At 34.7% G+C, this 13,398-nt stretch overlaps 1 protein-coding gene across 6 annotated transcripts in view; it reads left to right on the forward strand.

Annotated features, from left to right (window-relative positions):
* The window catches only part of RANBP17 (RAN binding protein 17), a 310,774-nt gene that overhangs the window by 49,452 nt on the left and 247,924 nt on the right, over positions 1-13,398 (forward strand). For all 6 annotated transcript variants that reach the window (XR_005986931.1, XR_005986932.1, XM_041750025.1 and 3 more), the window contains one exon: positions 12,929-13,034. Coding sequence is in view for 4 of the 6 variants with exons in the window: in XM_041750025.1 (XP_041605959.1) it covers positions 12,929-13,034 (106 nt within the window). In the remaining 2 variants the exon portion in view is untranslated. The remainder of the gene's footprint in view (positions 1-12,928; positions 13,035-13,398) is intronic.

Consider the following 13,398-nt stretch of genomic DNA (forward strand, 5'->3'; position numbering starts at 1 on the left):
ATCTAAAATTTAATGGATGTGCTAAACAGTAAATTCACCTAGCTAAGAAAAGAATTAGCAAATTGGCAGTTTAGGTTTGAAGAAATTTTCAAGAATGTGGAAAAACAAGGAAGTGAGAATATTAAAACTTAAAAGATGGGATGAAATGTCAGGTCAAATCAATCCCAGAAAACCAGAATAGAGAAGATGGGACAGAGGCACTAACTGAAGATACTCTGAGAATCCAGCAATCTAGGATCCCCAACATATACCAGTCAAAAACAACAAAACATTTTTATCAAACCATGTATTTCCAAAGACAGAACATCTCAAAAGCAGCTTGAGGAGCATACAATAGACTGATAAATTCACTTCCCAAAAGTAAAAATGGAAGCAAGACAATGGTAAAATATATATATATTTTAAATTGAGTCAAAATAATAGCAATCCTATAATATGTCCCAAAAGTATCTTGCAAGAGCAAGGATGAACAAAAAACAGTTTCAGAAACAAAACCAGAATGTTTTCTGCCAGTAGATCTTTGCGAGATTCTTCATTAAAAGAAAACGGGGAGAAAAAAAGCTCTCAGTAACAAAATGAAAATGTAACTTACCCAATGAGAGAAAATATTTGCAAGAACATATCTGATTAAAAGTTAATACACAAAATATGTAAAGAACTCATACAAACAACTCAGCAACAAGAGGTATATCGAAAGGTGTTCAACATCACTAGTCATCAGGGAAATGGAAATCAAAACCACAGTGAAAGATCCCCTCACACCTGTTAGAATGACTTTTATTTAAAAGACAAGTGAAAACAATTGTTGGCAAAGATGTAGAGAAAAGGGAACCTCGTACGCTGTTGGTGGGAATTTAATTTGGTGCAGCCACTATGGAAAACAGTATGGAAGTTCCTTACAAAATTAAAAATAGAGCTACCATATCATCCAGCAATTCCACCTGTCTGTATTTATTCAAAGAGAACAAAAACACTAACTTGAAAAGAAATCTACACTCTCATGTTTATTGCAGCTTTATTTATGATAGCCAAGACATGGAAGCAATCTAAATGTCCACTGATGGATGAATGGAGAAAGAAAACGTAGGGTGTGTGTAAGGGAATATTATTCAGCCATATAAAAGAATGGAATCTTACTATATGTGACAGCAAAGATGGATCCTTAGGGCATTATGCTAGATGAAATAAGTCAGACAGAGGAAGACTAATACCATATGATCTCACTTACATGCAGAATCTGAAAGTAAAATATAACAAAAAACTGAAGTCATAGGTACAAAGAACAGATTGGTAGTTGCCAGAGGAGGGGACTGGAGGATGGGCAGAATGGGTAAAGGTGGTCAAAAGGTATTTTATAACTTCCACTTATAAAATAATCATGAGGGTGTAGTATACAGCATGATGACTATAATTAATAGTACTGTATTGTATATTTGAAAGTTGTTGAAGTAAATCTTAAAAGCCCTCACCATAAATAAAGTTGGTAATTATGTGAGGTGATGGATGTTAACTGGATGTTAATATGGTGATTTGTTTCCTAATATATACAAATATCAAATCATAATATTTTATACTTGAAACTAATGTTATATATCAATTGTATGTCAATTTTTAAAAATTGAGCAAGTAGGAGATCCCCGGGTGGCTCAGCTGTTTAGCGCCTGCCTTGGGCACAAGACATGGTCCTGGAGTCCTGGTATCGAGTCCTGTGTCGGGCTCCCTGCATGGAGCCTGCTTCTCCCTCTGCTTTTCCCTCTGCCTGTGTCTCTGCCTCTCTCTGTGTCTCTCATGAATAAGTAAATAAAATCTTTAAAAAAAAAATTGAGCAAGTATTTCCATATAAAGCAAGTCTCAACAAATTTCACATAGCATCAGAGTGTCCATATTCTTACCAATTTGCAATTAAACTAAAACTAAATTGCAAAAATAATAATAAATTAACCCATATATTTGGGTATTTTAGAAACATAAGGTACATGAGATACTGTTTTACTCCCAGTAGATTGGCAAAAATAAGAAATCTTTTTTTTTTTTTTTTAAATTTTTATTTATTTATGATAGTCAGAGAGAGAGAGAGAGAGAGAGAGAGGCAGAGACACAGGCGGAGGGAGAAGCAGGCTCCATGCACCGGGAGCCTGATGTGGGATTCGATCCCGGGTCTCCAGGATCGTGCCCTGGGCCAAAGGCAGGCGCCAAACCGCTGCGCCACCCAGGGATCCCAAAAATAAGAAATCTTATAGGAGAATGCCAATCAAAGGGAATTATACACTTGTGGGAGGAATATAAAGTAAATCATTAGAAGTGGAATAGAAATCAATTTGGTGTAATTTTGCAAAGTGGAACATTTGAATCCCTGCTAACCTGGCACTTCAGTCTTAGGAATGTCCTCTAGAAAAATCTCTTCTACACAAGAGGGCGTGTGTAAGAATATTCCTAGTCTACTTGTTACTAAAGGCACAAAGTAGAAACAGCTCAAATACATGTAAACATGAAAATGGATATACAGATCATAATGTGGTTATACAATACAGTATTATATAACAATAAAAATGAAGTACAGGTGTATTTATGATGAATGTCAGAGGTACGATAGCTAGTGAAAGCAATTTTCAGGAAACTGTATGTAGTATGAAACACTTAATAAAGCCTCAAAACAAATGAGACTAAAAATATATTGTTTAGGAATACATGCATAAATGATAAAACGAAAAAAAAAATTTCAAGAGAATGGTAAGCACCAAATACATGATCATGGTTACCTCGAGGGTGGCAGGTAAGGGGCTATACCAGAGGATTGGTATGGAGATAGGTGTGCAGTATGGGTAACGTCTGGGTTCTTAAGTTGTATAGCGGGTTGAACAGGTGTTTGTTTTGTTTTGTTTTTTAAAGATTTTATTTATTCATGAGACAGAGAGGGAGAGAGAGAGAGGCAGAGATACAGGCAGAGGGAGAAGCAGACTCCATGCAGGGAGCCCAATGAGGGACTCCATTCTGGGACTCCAGGATCACGCCCTGGGCCTACGGCAGGCGCTAAACCACTGAGCCACCCAGGGATCCCCAGGTGTTTGTTTTATTACACTTCATATCCAGTACATATAGCTTCATATATCAAATATTGCATTGTAATCTAAAAAGTAAAAAGATTCAGTTATAAAATAATACTGTTTAGGTGCTGAATGAAAATATAGGTGCTTGGAGATACATAAATGCAATTAACTTCAATATAATAATTTATTGATATTAAATAGGTCTATTGAATGAATTAAGTCAGATCTGATTCTTGATTAATAAAAATTCCAAGGAGTTTTATAGTTGGATATACTATGTAGGTTTAATAACATTTCAATCTCTAATACATAGAAATTTTTTACATTTGTTTTCCTTTTTTTTGGTCATTGTGAAGGAATCTATCTTTTAAAGATATCTGTGGTCTATTTCAGAATGATTGTTTTATATTATGAAAAGTGCCTAATGTAGCTCTAGTTTGTACCACCATATGTAGCAGTATTCAATTTCTTTTGTGCAGACTAAACACTTCAGTTAGTGTTGAACAAAGAAAATTATATGCTCTCGTTATGTGTGCTTTAATTTAGATGCTTAATGGCTTTTAATGTTACAAAATAAGTTTATTATTATATTATGATCTCATTTGTATTATATTGTCTTGCTCTTCCATATTTGTGGTGATATGGTCATGGTTTACGAAAACAATAATCCCTAAGAAATAGGTCATTAACAGTAGTTAACGATTACTTGTGATCTATGGTAATGACTGATTTCTTTGGGATTATTGCAGTTATAAACCATAATTACAGATTATTACAGCAATAATTATTTTGTTAAAGGAAAAGATGTTCTGTGCTTGAACAGCTGCTAAATAAAACAAGTGCCCTGAACATTTCAGAATAAACAGAAAAATGGAAAATTATAATGGAAATTTAGTCTCATTATAAAGATGAGATTCAAAACAAATTATAGGTATGAAACTCGTGTATTGGATATTTAAATTTCTAAATGTAATTTGAATGTATAGATTTACATGGTTCTTTATACTTTGTGGACAAAATTCTATAACCAAAGTAATGTTATTTTGAATATTCTGAGTCTAAAATTGTTGAGGTTTAGGGAAAGGATATGTGTGAGAAATATTTCTCATTCAGTTAAATATAAAAATTACATTTGATAGTTTAATAATAATGCCTTTATGTTCCAATGTTGATTTCTAACACTAATCCTAATTTATTCAGACAGTGGTTGTTAAATTTCTAAGGGTTAAGAAATGCCTGCTTTTTGTTTCTTGTATGATAGAAATCACTGCTTTCTAAAACATGGAGAGTAAATAAACATTCTGTTTTTCCTTTGAATAAACAAACTTCCATTCAGAATTTACCATAATTTAAGAAAAAAGATACAATTATTGATCCCATGTTATTTTTGCCTAGTGTTTTTTGGTATATAAGACTTAATTTCAAAGTCATAGGATTAAAGGAATTAAACAATAAAAACTTTAAATTCGAGAAATTCATGTCTTATATGTAGTATCTTTTATCTGTCTGTTATTGGACAGTGATGCTCATCATCTGCACTGAACGGATCATTTTTCCCTTTTATCTGTCTATCACTAGGTTGAATCCTTTGGGCATGGGGATTCTTCCTTTCTCATTCTACTCCACAATAAACATATTTAGTTATAGCCCTATGGCAGAACATGACACATAGAAAAGCATATGCTTTTCTAAGTGTATTTTACTTGGAAATTTTTTTTTTCACTTTACAGTTTTTTGCTTGTTTTACAAACACCAGTAAGCAAATACATACGGTTAATGGTAACTAGCTCCAATTGTAACAGGCCTCTGGTAGAGAGGAAAGACCTTAACTTTTAAATACTGTGACTTAATTTTCTTTTCTTTTTTTTTTTTAAAAACAGATTTTTATTTATTTATTCATGAAAGAGAGAGAGAGAGAGAAAGAGGCAGAGATACAGGCAGAGGGAGAAGCAGGCTCCATGCAGGGAGCCTGACGTGGGACTTGATCCCAGATCTCCAGGATCAGGCCCTGGGCTGAAGGCAGCACTAAACTGCTGGGCCACCAGGGCTGCCCGTGTGACTTAATTTTCATGAGCAGCTTTTAAAGTAAAACTTATAATGAACATAAAAAAGTAACATTGGTATGTTTTGGTTTTTGTAGGTTTGATATAGAAGAACTAAAAAGGGGATGGCTATTTTATAGTAATAATAATAGTGATAATAGCCAGTATTTAGTGAAGACTTGTAAGAAGTATTATTATGAGTAGTTTTCAAGCAAAATACTATTTAGTGTTTGTCACAAGCCTATGAGCCAGGTATAATTATCATCTTCATACTTATAAGTAAGGAAATTAAATCCAAGAGGAATTAATAACTGGCATAATACTAGAGTCAGGATTTGAACTGGACCTGTGCTCTTGGTAGCTAAACTGTACTTCCTCCATGTTTTTTAAAATTGATATTTCACTGGAGAAATATAAAAATTACATGCATTGTGAATTTTTTTACTATTTTCTGGTAGGTTTGTTTTTATCAAGTGGTAGTAGGCAAATGTTTCTGTATTTACATTGGTGATAAACTCCCAAAATAAACTTTCTTATTTTAAATTCAGCTATTCAACACATACTTATTTCATGTGTTACATATACTTGGTTTTATTGTGGACGATTTGGGAGTCAAAGTATAAAAGAACCTAGACATGACCCCAAGGGAAATGCAATCTCATTTGTGGTCAAGACTCTGGAGACAGAGAAAAATTCTGGTTTGGGAATTGAAATGTGTTAAATAATCACTTGAGAGATTCCTGGATCATAAGATATTGTTGGATCATCAAAGTCTGCCCAGCTGACAACTATGTTGATTGAGTATTCCCTTTTAATGATCTTGAGAGGTAGTGGTATGTATCTCTTAATGGTATGAGAATGGACTTTTGGAACTTCATTGCCTGTATTGGAATCATAGCTCTGCAGTTTTTAATAGGAACATTTGTGACATTAAATGACTGTAATTATAGGTAATAGATACAATGCTTAGAATAACACCCAGTGGATAAAGAATACCATATAAATGTTTGCTGTTATTTTTAGTGATAGTCAAGCTTGCTTTAAGAAAAACCGGTATCTAAAAAATCTAAATTGACAAAACATACAAAGAAGGTTATTATTTTTAAAGATTATTATTTATATTTATTTATTTTTTATTTATTATTATTATTTTTTTTTATTTATGATAGTCACACAGAGAGAAAGAGAGAGGCAGAGACACAGGCAGAGGGAAAAGCAGGCTCCATGCACCAGGAGCCCGACGTGGGATTCGATCCCGGGTCTCCAAGATTGCGCCCTGGGCCAAAGGCAGGCGCCAAACTGCTGCGCCACCCAGGGATCCCTATTATTTATATTTAAAGAATTTTTTCATCTTGAGAAAATTTGGCGTAGTTTAATTTTTAAATAATGACTCCCATTGGATAGGTAAATTATTACACTGCATTCACCACAAATTATACTTGTAGTGTTTCAGATTCACATCCATTACTCAAATATGTGTGTCTCATGCACATTGCAGCATAATCTATTAATAATAACCTCTAAAAGATTCTGAGAAATACAGTCAATCTCATTTGGTATTTATATTCTTTATAGTTGCTGTAAACACTGAATTAGCAAATATTAAGCCATTGTTTCTAGAATGAATGAAGTTAGGTTCCTGCAGCCCCTAGTCATAACATTTTCATTGACTGATGAACATCTAACCTTGTTTTATATATGTTTCTGTTTAAAGACAACTTGTTTAGTGTATATTGTGGATTCACTAACATTGAACTCATAGCCAACATCCCAAACACTCATGCCTGGATGAAGCTTATTTAATACAAGTATTTTCTCTATGAGGCATATAACAGCCTTTTTTTTTTCATGTAGGAGCACTATGCAGCACTTTACTATTCTTAGGGAGCTTGTTTGTTTGTTTATTTATTTATTTATTTATTATTTATTTAAAGATTGAGACACAGGGAGAGGGAGAAGCAGGCTCCACGCAGAGAGCCCGATGTGGGACTCGATCCTAGGTCTCCAGGATCATACCCCGGGCTGAGGGCGGTGCCAAACCGCTGGGCCATCGGGGCTGCCCTTAGGGAGTATTTTAAATGGTAAAATCACCAACAGAAAGCACAAAAGTGCAAAAAAAATGGGGCACCAAAAGACCGTGAAAGAATACTTAGTTTTTGCAGTAAGAAAGATGAAACAAGAAAGCAGAGAGTTGCTTTGTTCTGCCTAAGCTTGAAGGTACACATTGGGCTGCTCAGATTATTTTGTTATTATGTACATACACTTGAATGGTCATGAGTATTTTTGGAGTTACATTTTATTTTTTATTTTATTTTATTTTTTATTATTTTTTATTATTTTTTAACATTTTATTTATTTATTCATGAAAGACATAGAGAGAGAGAGATCCCAGGTGTCCCTACACTCTACTTTTTGATGGCTTATGCATACATGAAGAGAAGGAATTGATGATGGTTATCTGGAAGGTATGCTTCCTACTCTTAAGTATTGAAAATTGATAGGATATCAATAGCAATGGGCTTGCAATTGCAAGTGGATAATGCAAGGGCTTACTGAAAAGGTGAATCCAAAGTGAGACTATTCAGCATGGTTCTATCTTTCTCCAGTTATATCAAACAGTGTGAGTATAGGCAAAGAGTAGGTGGGGAATTGGATTAAAAAATTATGGTTGGGCAAGCCCGGATGGCTCAATGGTTTAGTGCCCGCTTTCGGCCCAGGGCATGATCCTGGAGACCCAGGATCAAGTCCCACATCGGGCTCCCTGCATGGAGCCTGCTTCTCCCTCTGCCTGTGTCTCCTTCTCTCTCTCTCTGTCTCTATGAATAAATAAAACCTTTAAAAAAATTATGGTTGTGTAAGATGAGTATGTCAGAGCAAGAGAGGAATTGAAGTGGTATGCAAAGCAGAGATTATAATGATTGACCGTAGAACTGAAGCTAGTTAAGCAGGGTAGAGAAGACATGAAGCTTGTAAGAGACTGAAGAAATGGCAGATCCCAAAAAAATTGTTAGAACTGATAAGAGATTAACAGAGTTGCAAGGATTAATGAAAATCAACAGTATGTTTATATACTACTAATTAATCAAAAAATGAGGATCAATTCACTTACAATAGCATCAAAAAGAAAAAAATACAGGTATGAGTTTAAAAAAAGAAGCATAGGACTTCTGTACGGACCACTCTAAATTATTGTTGAAATAAATTAGAGATCTATGTGGGAAGACACCTATGGTAATGGAACGGAAGACTTAATATTGGTAAAATGGCATTATTTCCCAAATTGACCTACAGGTTCTGTGGAATATGTTAAAATCCCAGCTGGCTTCTTTGCAGGAATTGACATGCTGATCTTTAAATTCATAAGGAAATCCAGGAGACCTAGAATATTCAAAATGAATTTGAAAAAGAATGAAGTTTAAAGATTCACACTTTTTGGTTACACAATTTATTAAAAAGCAACAGTAATCAAGACAAGTTGGAATTGACATGAAGATAGACATTATATCAGTAAAATAGAATTGAGAGTCCCAGTGTAAGTCCTCCAATTTATAATCAGTTGCTCTTTGACAATCGAGGCAAGACAATTTAATGATGAAAGAATAATAGTCTTTGACAAATGGTGGTGAGAAAATTGGATACCACATGCAAAGAATGAAGTTGAACCACCATTTCCCACCATACACAAAAATTAAGTCAAAATGAATCATAGACCTAAATGTAAGAGTTAAACCTATGAAACTCAGAAGAAAACAGTAAATCTTCATGACTTTGGGCTGGGCAGTGGTTTATTAGATACGACACCAAAATCTAAAGGGACAAAAGGAAAATTCAGAATTTGGACTACATCAGTTAAAAATCATAGACAACTTCAAAGAATACTGTCAAGAAAGTGAAAATACAGCCCAGAAAATGGGAGGAAATATTTGCAAATTATATATCTTATAAGGAAGGGACTTGCACCTATAATACGTAAAGAACTCTTACAGCTCAGTGATAAAAAACACAACTCAATTTAAAAATGAGCAAAGGAGGGGTGCCTGGGTGGCTCAGTCAAGTATCCAACTCTTGGTTTCAGCTGAGGTCACAATCTCAGGGTTGTGGCATTTGAGCCCTATGTTGGGCTCCATACTCCATGCAGACAGAGTCTGCTTGAGATTCTCTCCCCCTCTCCCTACTTGGATTTACTCTCTCTCAAAAAAAATAAATAAAATCTTAAAAATGATCGAAGGATTTGAATAGACATTTCTCCAAAGAAGACATGTAAATGGCCAGTAAGCATATGTGAAGATGATGAACATCATTCGTCATCAGGGAAGGACATATCATAATTATAGGATACCACTTCACATTCACCAGGATGGATATAGTAAAAAAGATAGACAATAACAAGTGTTGAGAGGATTTAGACCTTCCTATATTGCTAGTGGGAATGTAAAGTGGTACAGCTGCTTTGGAAAGCAGTTTGTCCATTCCTCAAAATGTTAAAAAATCTAGATATCCTGTGACTCAGTAATTCGAATTCTAGATATCCCAAGAGAAAACACATCCATGAATATTCATAGCAGTATTATTTTTTAAGGTTTTCATTTAAATTCCAGTTAACATACAGTATAATATTAGTTTCAGGTGTACAATATAGTGATTCAGCACTCCCATATATCAACCAGTGCTCATCACAACAAGTGCTCTCCTTAATTCCCATCACCTCTTTAACTCCCCACCCACCCACCACCCCTCTGGTAACCATCAGTTTGTTTTCTATACTTAAGAGTCTCTTTCTTGATTTGCCTCTCTTTTTTATTTCCCCCTTTGCTCATTTGTTTTGTTCTTAAATTCCACATATGAGTGAAATCATGGTATTTGATTGATTTCACTTAGCGTAATACTCTATAACTCCATTTTATTGCAAATGGCAGGATTTCACTCTTTATGGCTGAGTAGTATTTCATCATATGTATACCACGTCTTCCTTATCCATTCATCATTTAATGGACACTTGGGCTGTATCTATAAGTAGCAGCATTATTTTTAAAGCCATAATGTAGAAACAACCCAAATGCCCATCAGTTGATGAATAGGTAAATAAAATGTGATATGTCCAACAATGGATAGTTTTTTAGTTTAGTTGACCCACAATATTACGTTAGTTTCAGGTATACAGCATAGTAATTCAGCTGCTTTATACTTATGGTATCCTTATCACAGGTGTTACTCTCTGTCACCATATAATGCTATTACAGTATCATTGACTATAATCCTAATGCTGTGCCTTTTATTCCCATGACTTATTTATTCCAAAATTGGAAGTTTGTATTTCCCCCTTCCCTTCACCCATTTTGGCCATCCTCCAGCCCCCCTCCCCTCTGGCAGCCATCAGTTCAAATAATGTTTTTTTTGGATATGAAAAATAAAATACCAATATAAACTGCAATAGGGATGATCCTTGAACACATTATACTAAGTGAAAAAAGGGAGTTACAAAGACCACATGTTAAATGATTCTGTTCATTTGAAATGTCCAGAATGGGAAAAACCTGAAGAGACATAAAGTAGATTAGTAGTTACTTAGGGCTGGGAGTGGGGATCAGGGGTATGGAGTGGGGATCAGGAGTATGGAGTGGAATTTCTTTTGAGAGATTGAAAGTTCTAAAATTAGGTCATGGTAGTGGTTGTACAACCCTGTGAATTTCTTTAAAAAACATTGAATCACATACTTTAAGTAGGTGAATTGTATGGTATGTGAATTCTGTTTCAGTCAACCTGTTAAAAACATAAAAAGAGGTAGGTTCATGTGTTGGAGATTCCCAGTAGAACAAAGGATTGCTGGGGTTGCAAGATTCGTCTTTGTACATATTGAAATTACTGCTGATTTTGATAGAAATACTATTGGAAAGAGTGGCAGCAAGCCTGGAATTAACACATTCAAAAAATAAGGGAAAATAACCTGAGAGAGAGTAGATTATTGCAACCAGAAAGGGTATTTGGTAGTATAGTTTGATGACATAAGATGCAAAGCTGAGTGCTTTTAGGATGGAGAAGGGAGTATGCTTTCGAAGTGGAAATGAGAAATATCAAAGAACACCTACTTCCATGTTGGAGGCCTGAGATTCAAGAAGTGTGGAAGAGAAATCACTTGCGAGGACCTGCAGAGGAAGAAGTAGGGTCATCAGGGCATAGTGCATGTTATTAATAGTCTTTTATACTGATTGTAAAACAATTTTGAAATACGTAGGTAACTTTCTTAATACCTTCAGTTTCCTACATGGGCTTTTTGTCCTGTTACTTTTTTTTTTTTTTTAACTAATTATACGTGTTTTGAAGCATGAATCTGTTCTGTACATTACTTGAGCAAATTAGTGTTTTTTGAGTGAATGTGTCACATTTTTTTAAAATTTTTTTTTAAATTTTTTATTTATTTATGATAGTCACAGAGAGAGAGAGAGAGGCAGAGACATAGGCGGAGGGCGAAGCAGGCTCCATGCACCGGGAGCCTGATGTGGGATTCGATCCCGGGTCTCCAGGATCGCGCCCTGGGCCAAAGGCAGGCGCCAAACCGCTGCGCCACCCAGGGATCCCCTGTGTGTCACATTTTTAATGTTCAAAGCTGCATAATTAGTCTGTTCTGATTTATTCATTTGTTTTATGATGGAATATGGGATGTGGTTACGTGGCAAGTTATATTTCTAACTTACAGGAAGTTTGTCACCTCAAGGGCTGATGTCTCTCCAGAAGTCAGAGAGAGTTGATAAGTTGTAATGATTGCTGGTATTCACAGGACTATAGGAAGAATGTGCTCTATTTCTATTGGTATTTATCTTTCCTAAGTCTTCCAAGAAGCACAGACAGCCTTTTTTATGACTGTTCCAATCAATACCTTGTGAAAAAATATTTTAGTTCATTTGAGAAGGTTTCTCAGTACAGAAATGTAATTGATTTTGGTATTATGAAATAGCCTGGTCATCTTTGAAAAATCAGTCCCTAGGAACAGCACAAAATTTCTTTTTAGCAAGATAATTGGTAAGTTGTTAATTATTCATAAAGGTCTTGAAAATTTTGGAGAATCTTATACATAGATCAATGAATCTAGAGATGTAAAATAATACGCCTTAAACAAAAATCATTCAATAAATAACTCCATCTCTGAGCTATTCTATTTTGGCTGCCCCAAAATAAGGTTTGTGAAAACTGTAGATGCCACAAGTGCCAGTGTTGTAAAGTTATTTAATCCTTTGGTAGTATTGCCTGTGAAGCTAATTTTGTTATCAGACTATGTGATTTGAATGGTGACAGTCTTGGATTTTTAAAAAGTTATGCATATGTATACAGAGACAATAAATTTATTACCATCTATTACTTCAAACAAAAAATAATATTAAAAATGTTAAGACTGATATGATTATGACATTGACCATTCAGAAAAGATGTTGCTTATTGGATCATATCAGTACTTACTAACCGCCCTGGATCTAGATTGCTTTTGGTGTTTTTGTTACAAATTTAATTTTAATCATAAGTCTTCACAGATCTTATTTTCTCCATTTTCCAAATTAAAACCCAAAGATGTTAAGAGGTAAGTAACTTAAGCAAGATCACATAGCAAATTGTTTGAGGTGGGATTTGAATGTAGCATTTCCTGGCTGTAAAGTCTGTCATTTTTACTATTATACTGCTTTGCTAAACTTAAAACCCACTGTCCACTCTCTGTCAGGGACTGAGGTCATCATAGTTTATCACTTATTTGGAAGAATAGATCACTTGGCCAACTTTAGAATTTTCTGCAAAATGAGCATTGTTTCTGTCAATATCTCCTAAACATTTTTCTTTCTTGTTATATATTAGGACGTCTTGCATGGCTGGTATACTTAGTTGGGACAGTTGTTGGAGGAAGGTTAACATATACCAGTACAGATGAACATGATGCTATGGATGGAGAATTATCCTGCCGGTACGTAATGGCCATAAAATTTACAAAAATTTACTAAATACTTAAGAAATTTAGTTACTGAACTGGTATTATGAGCTAGAACATTTTATACTTGACCTTTTGAGGAAGGTATTATTTTCTTTCTTATTGGTGAGAAAAACCAAGGAATGGAGGTTAAGTGATTTGTAGAAGTCAAGTCTCTAGGAAGTATTACAGTCAAAATATTTTAAACTCGTATTTGAATAGTGTGATGAAGATTTAGGTAGCTTTTTATTTCTTAGGACCCGATAAAGCATGCAGAATTACTGTGTATTGGGTGGTGGCAAAATTGGGGTGACATACATCCATCTGGTTAGAAAGCAATGGATAATTACCCAATACAAGC

Source organism: Vulpes lagopus, chromosome 3 (assembly GCF_018345385.1).
Source record: "Vulpes lagopus strain Blue_001 chromosome 3, ASM1834538v1, whole genome shotgun sequence".
NCBI classification, from domain to species: domain Eukaryota; kingdom Metazoa; phylum Chordata; class Mammalia; order Carnivora; family Canidae; genus Vulpes; species Vulpes lagopus.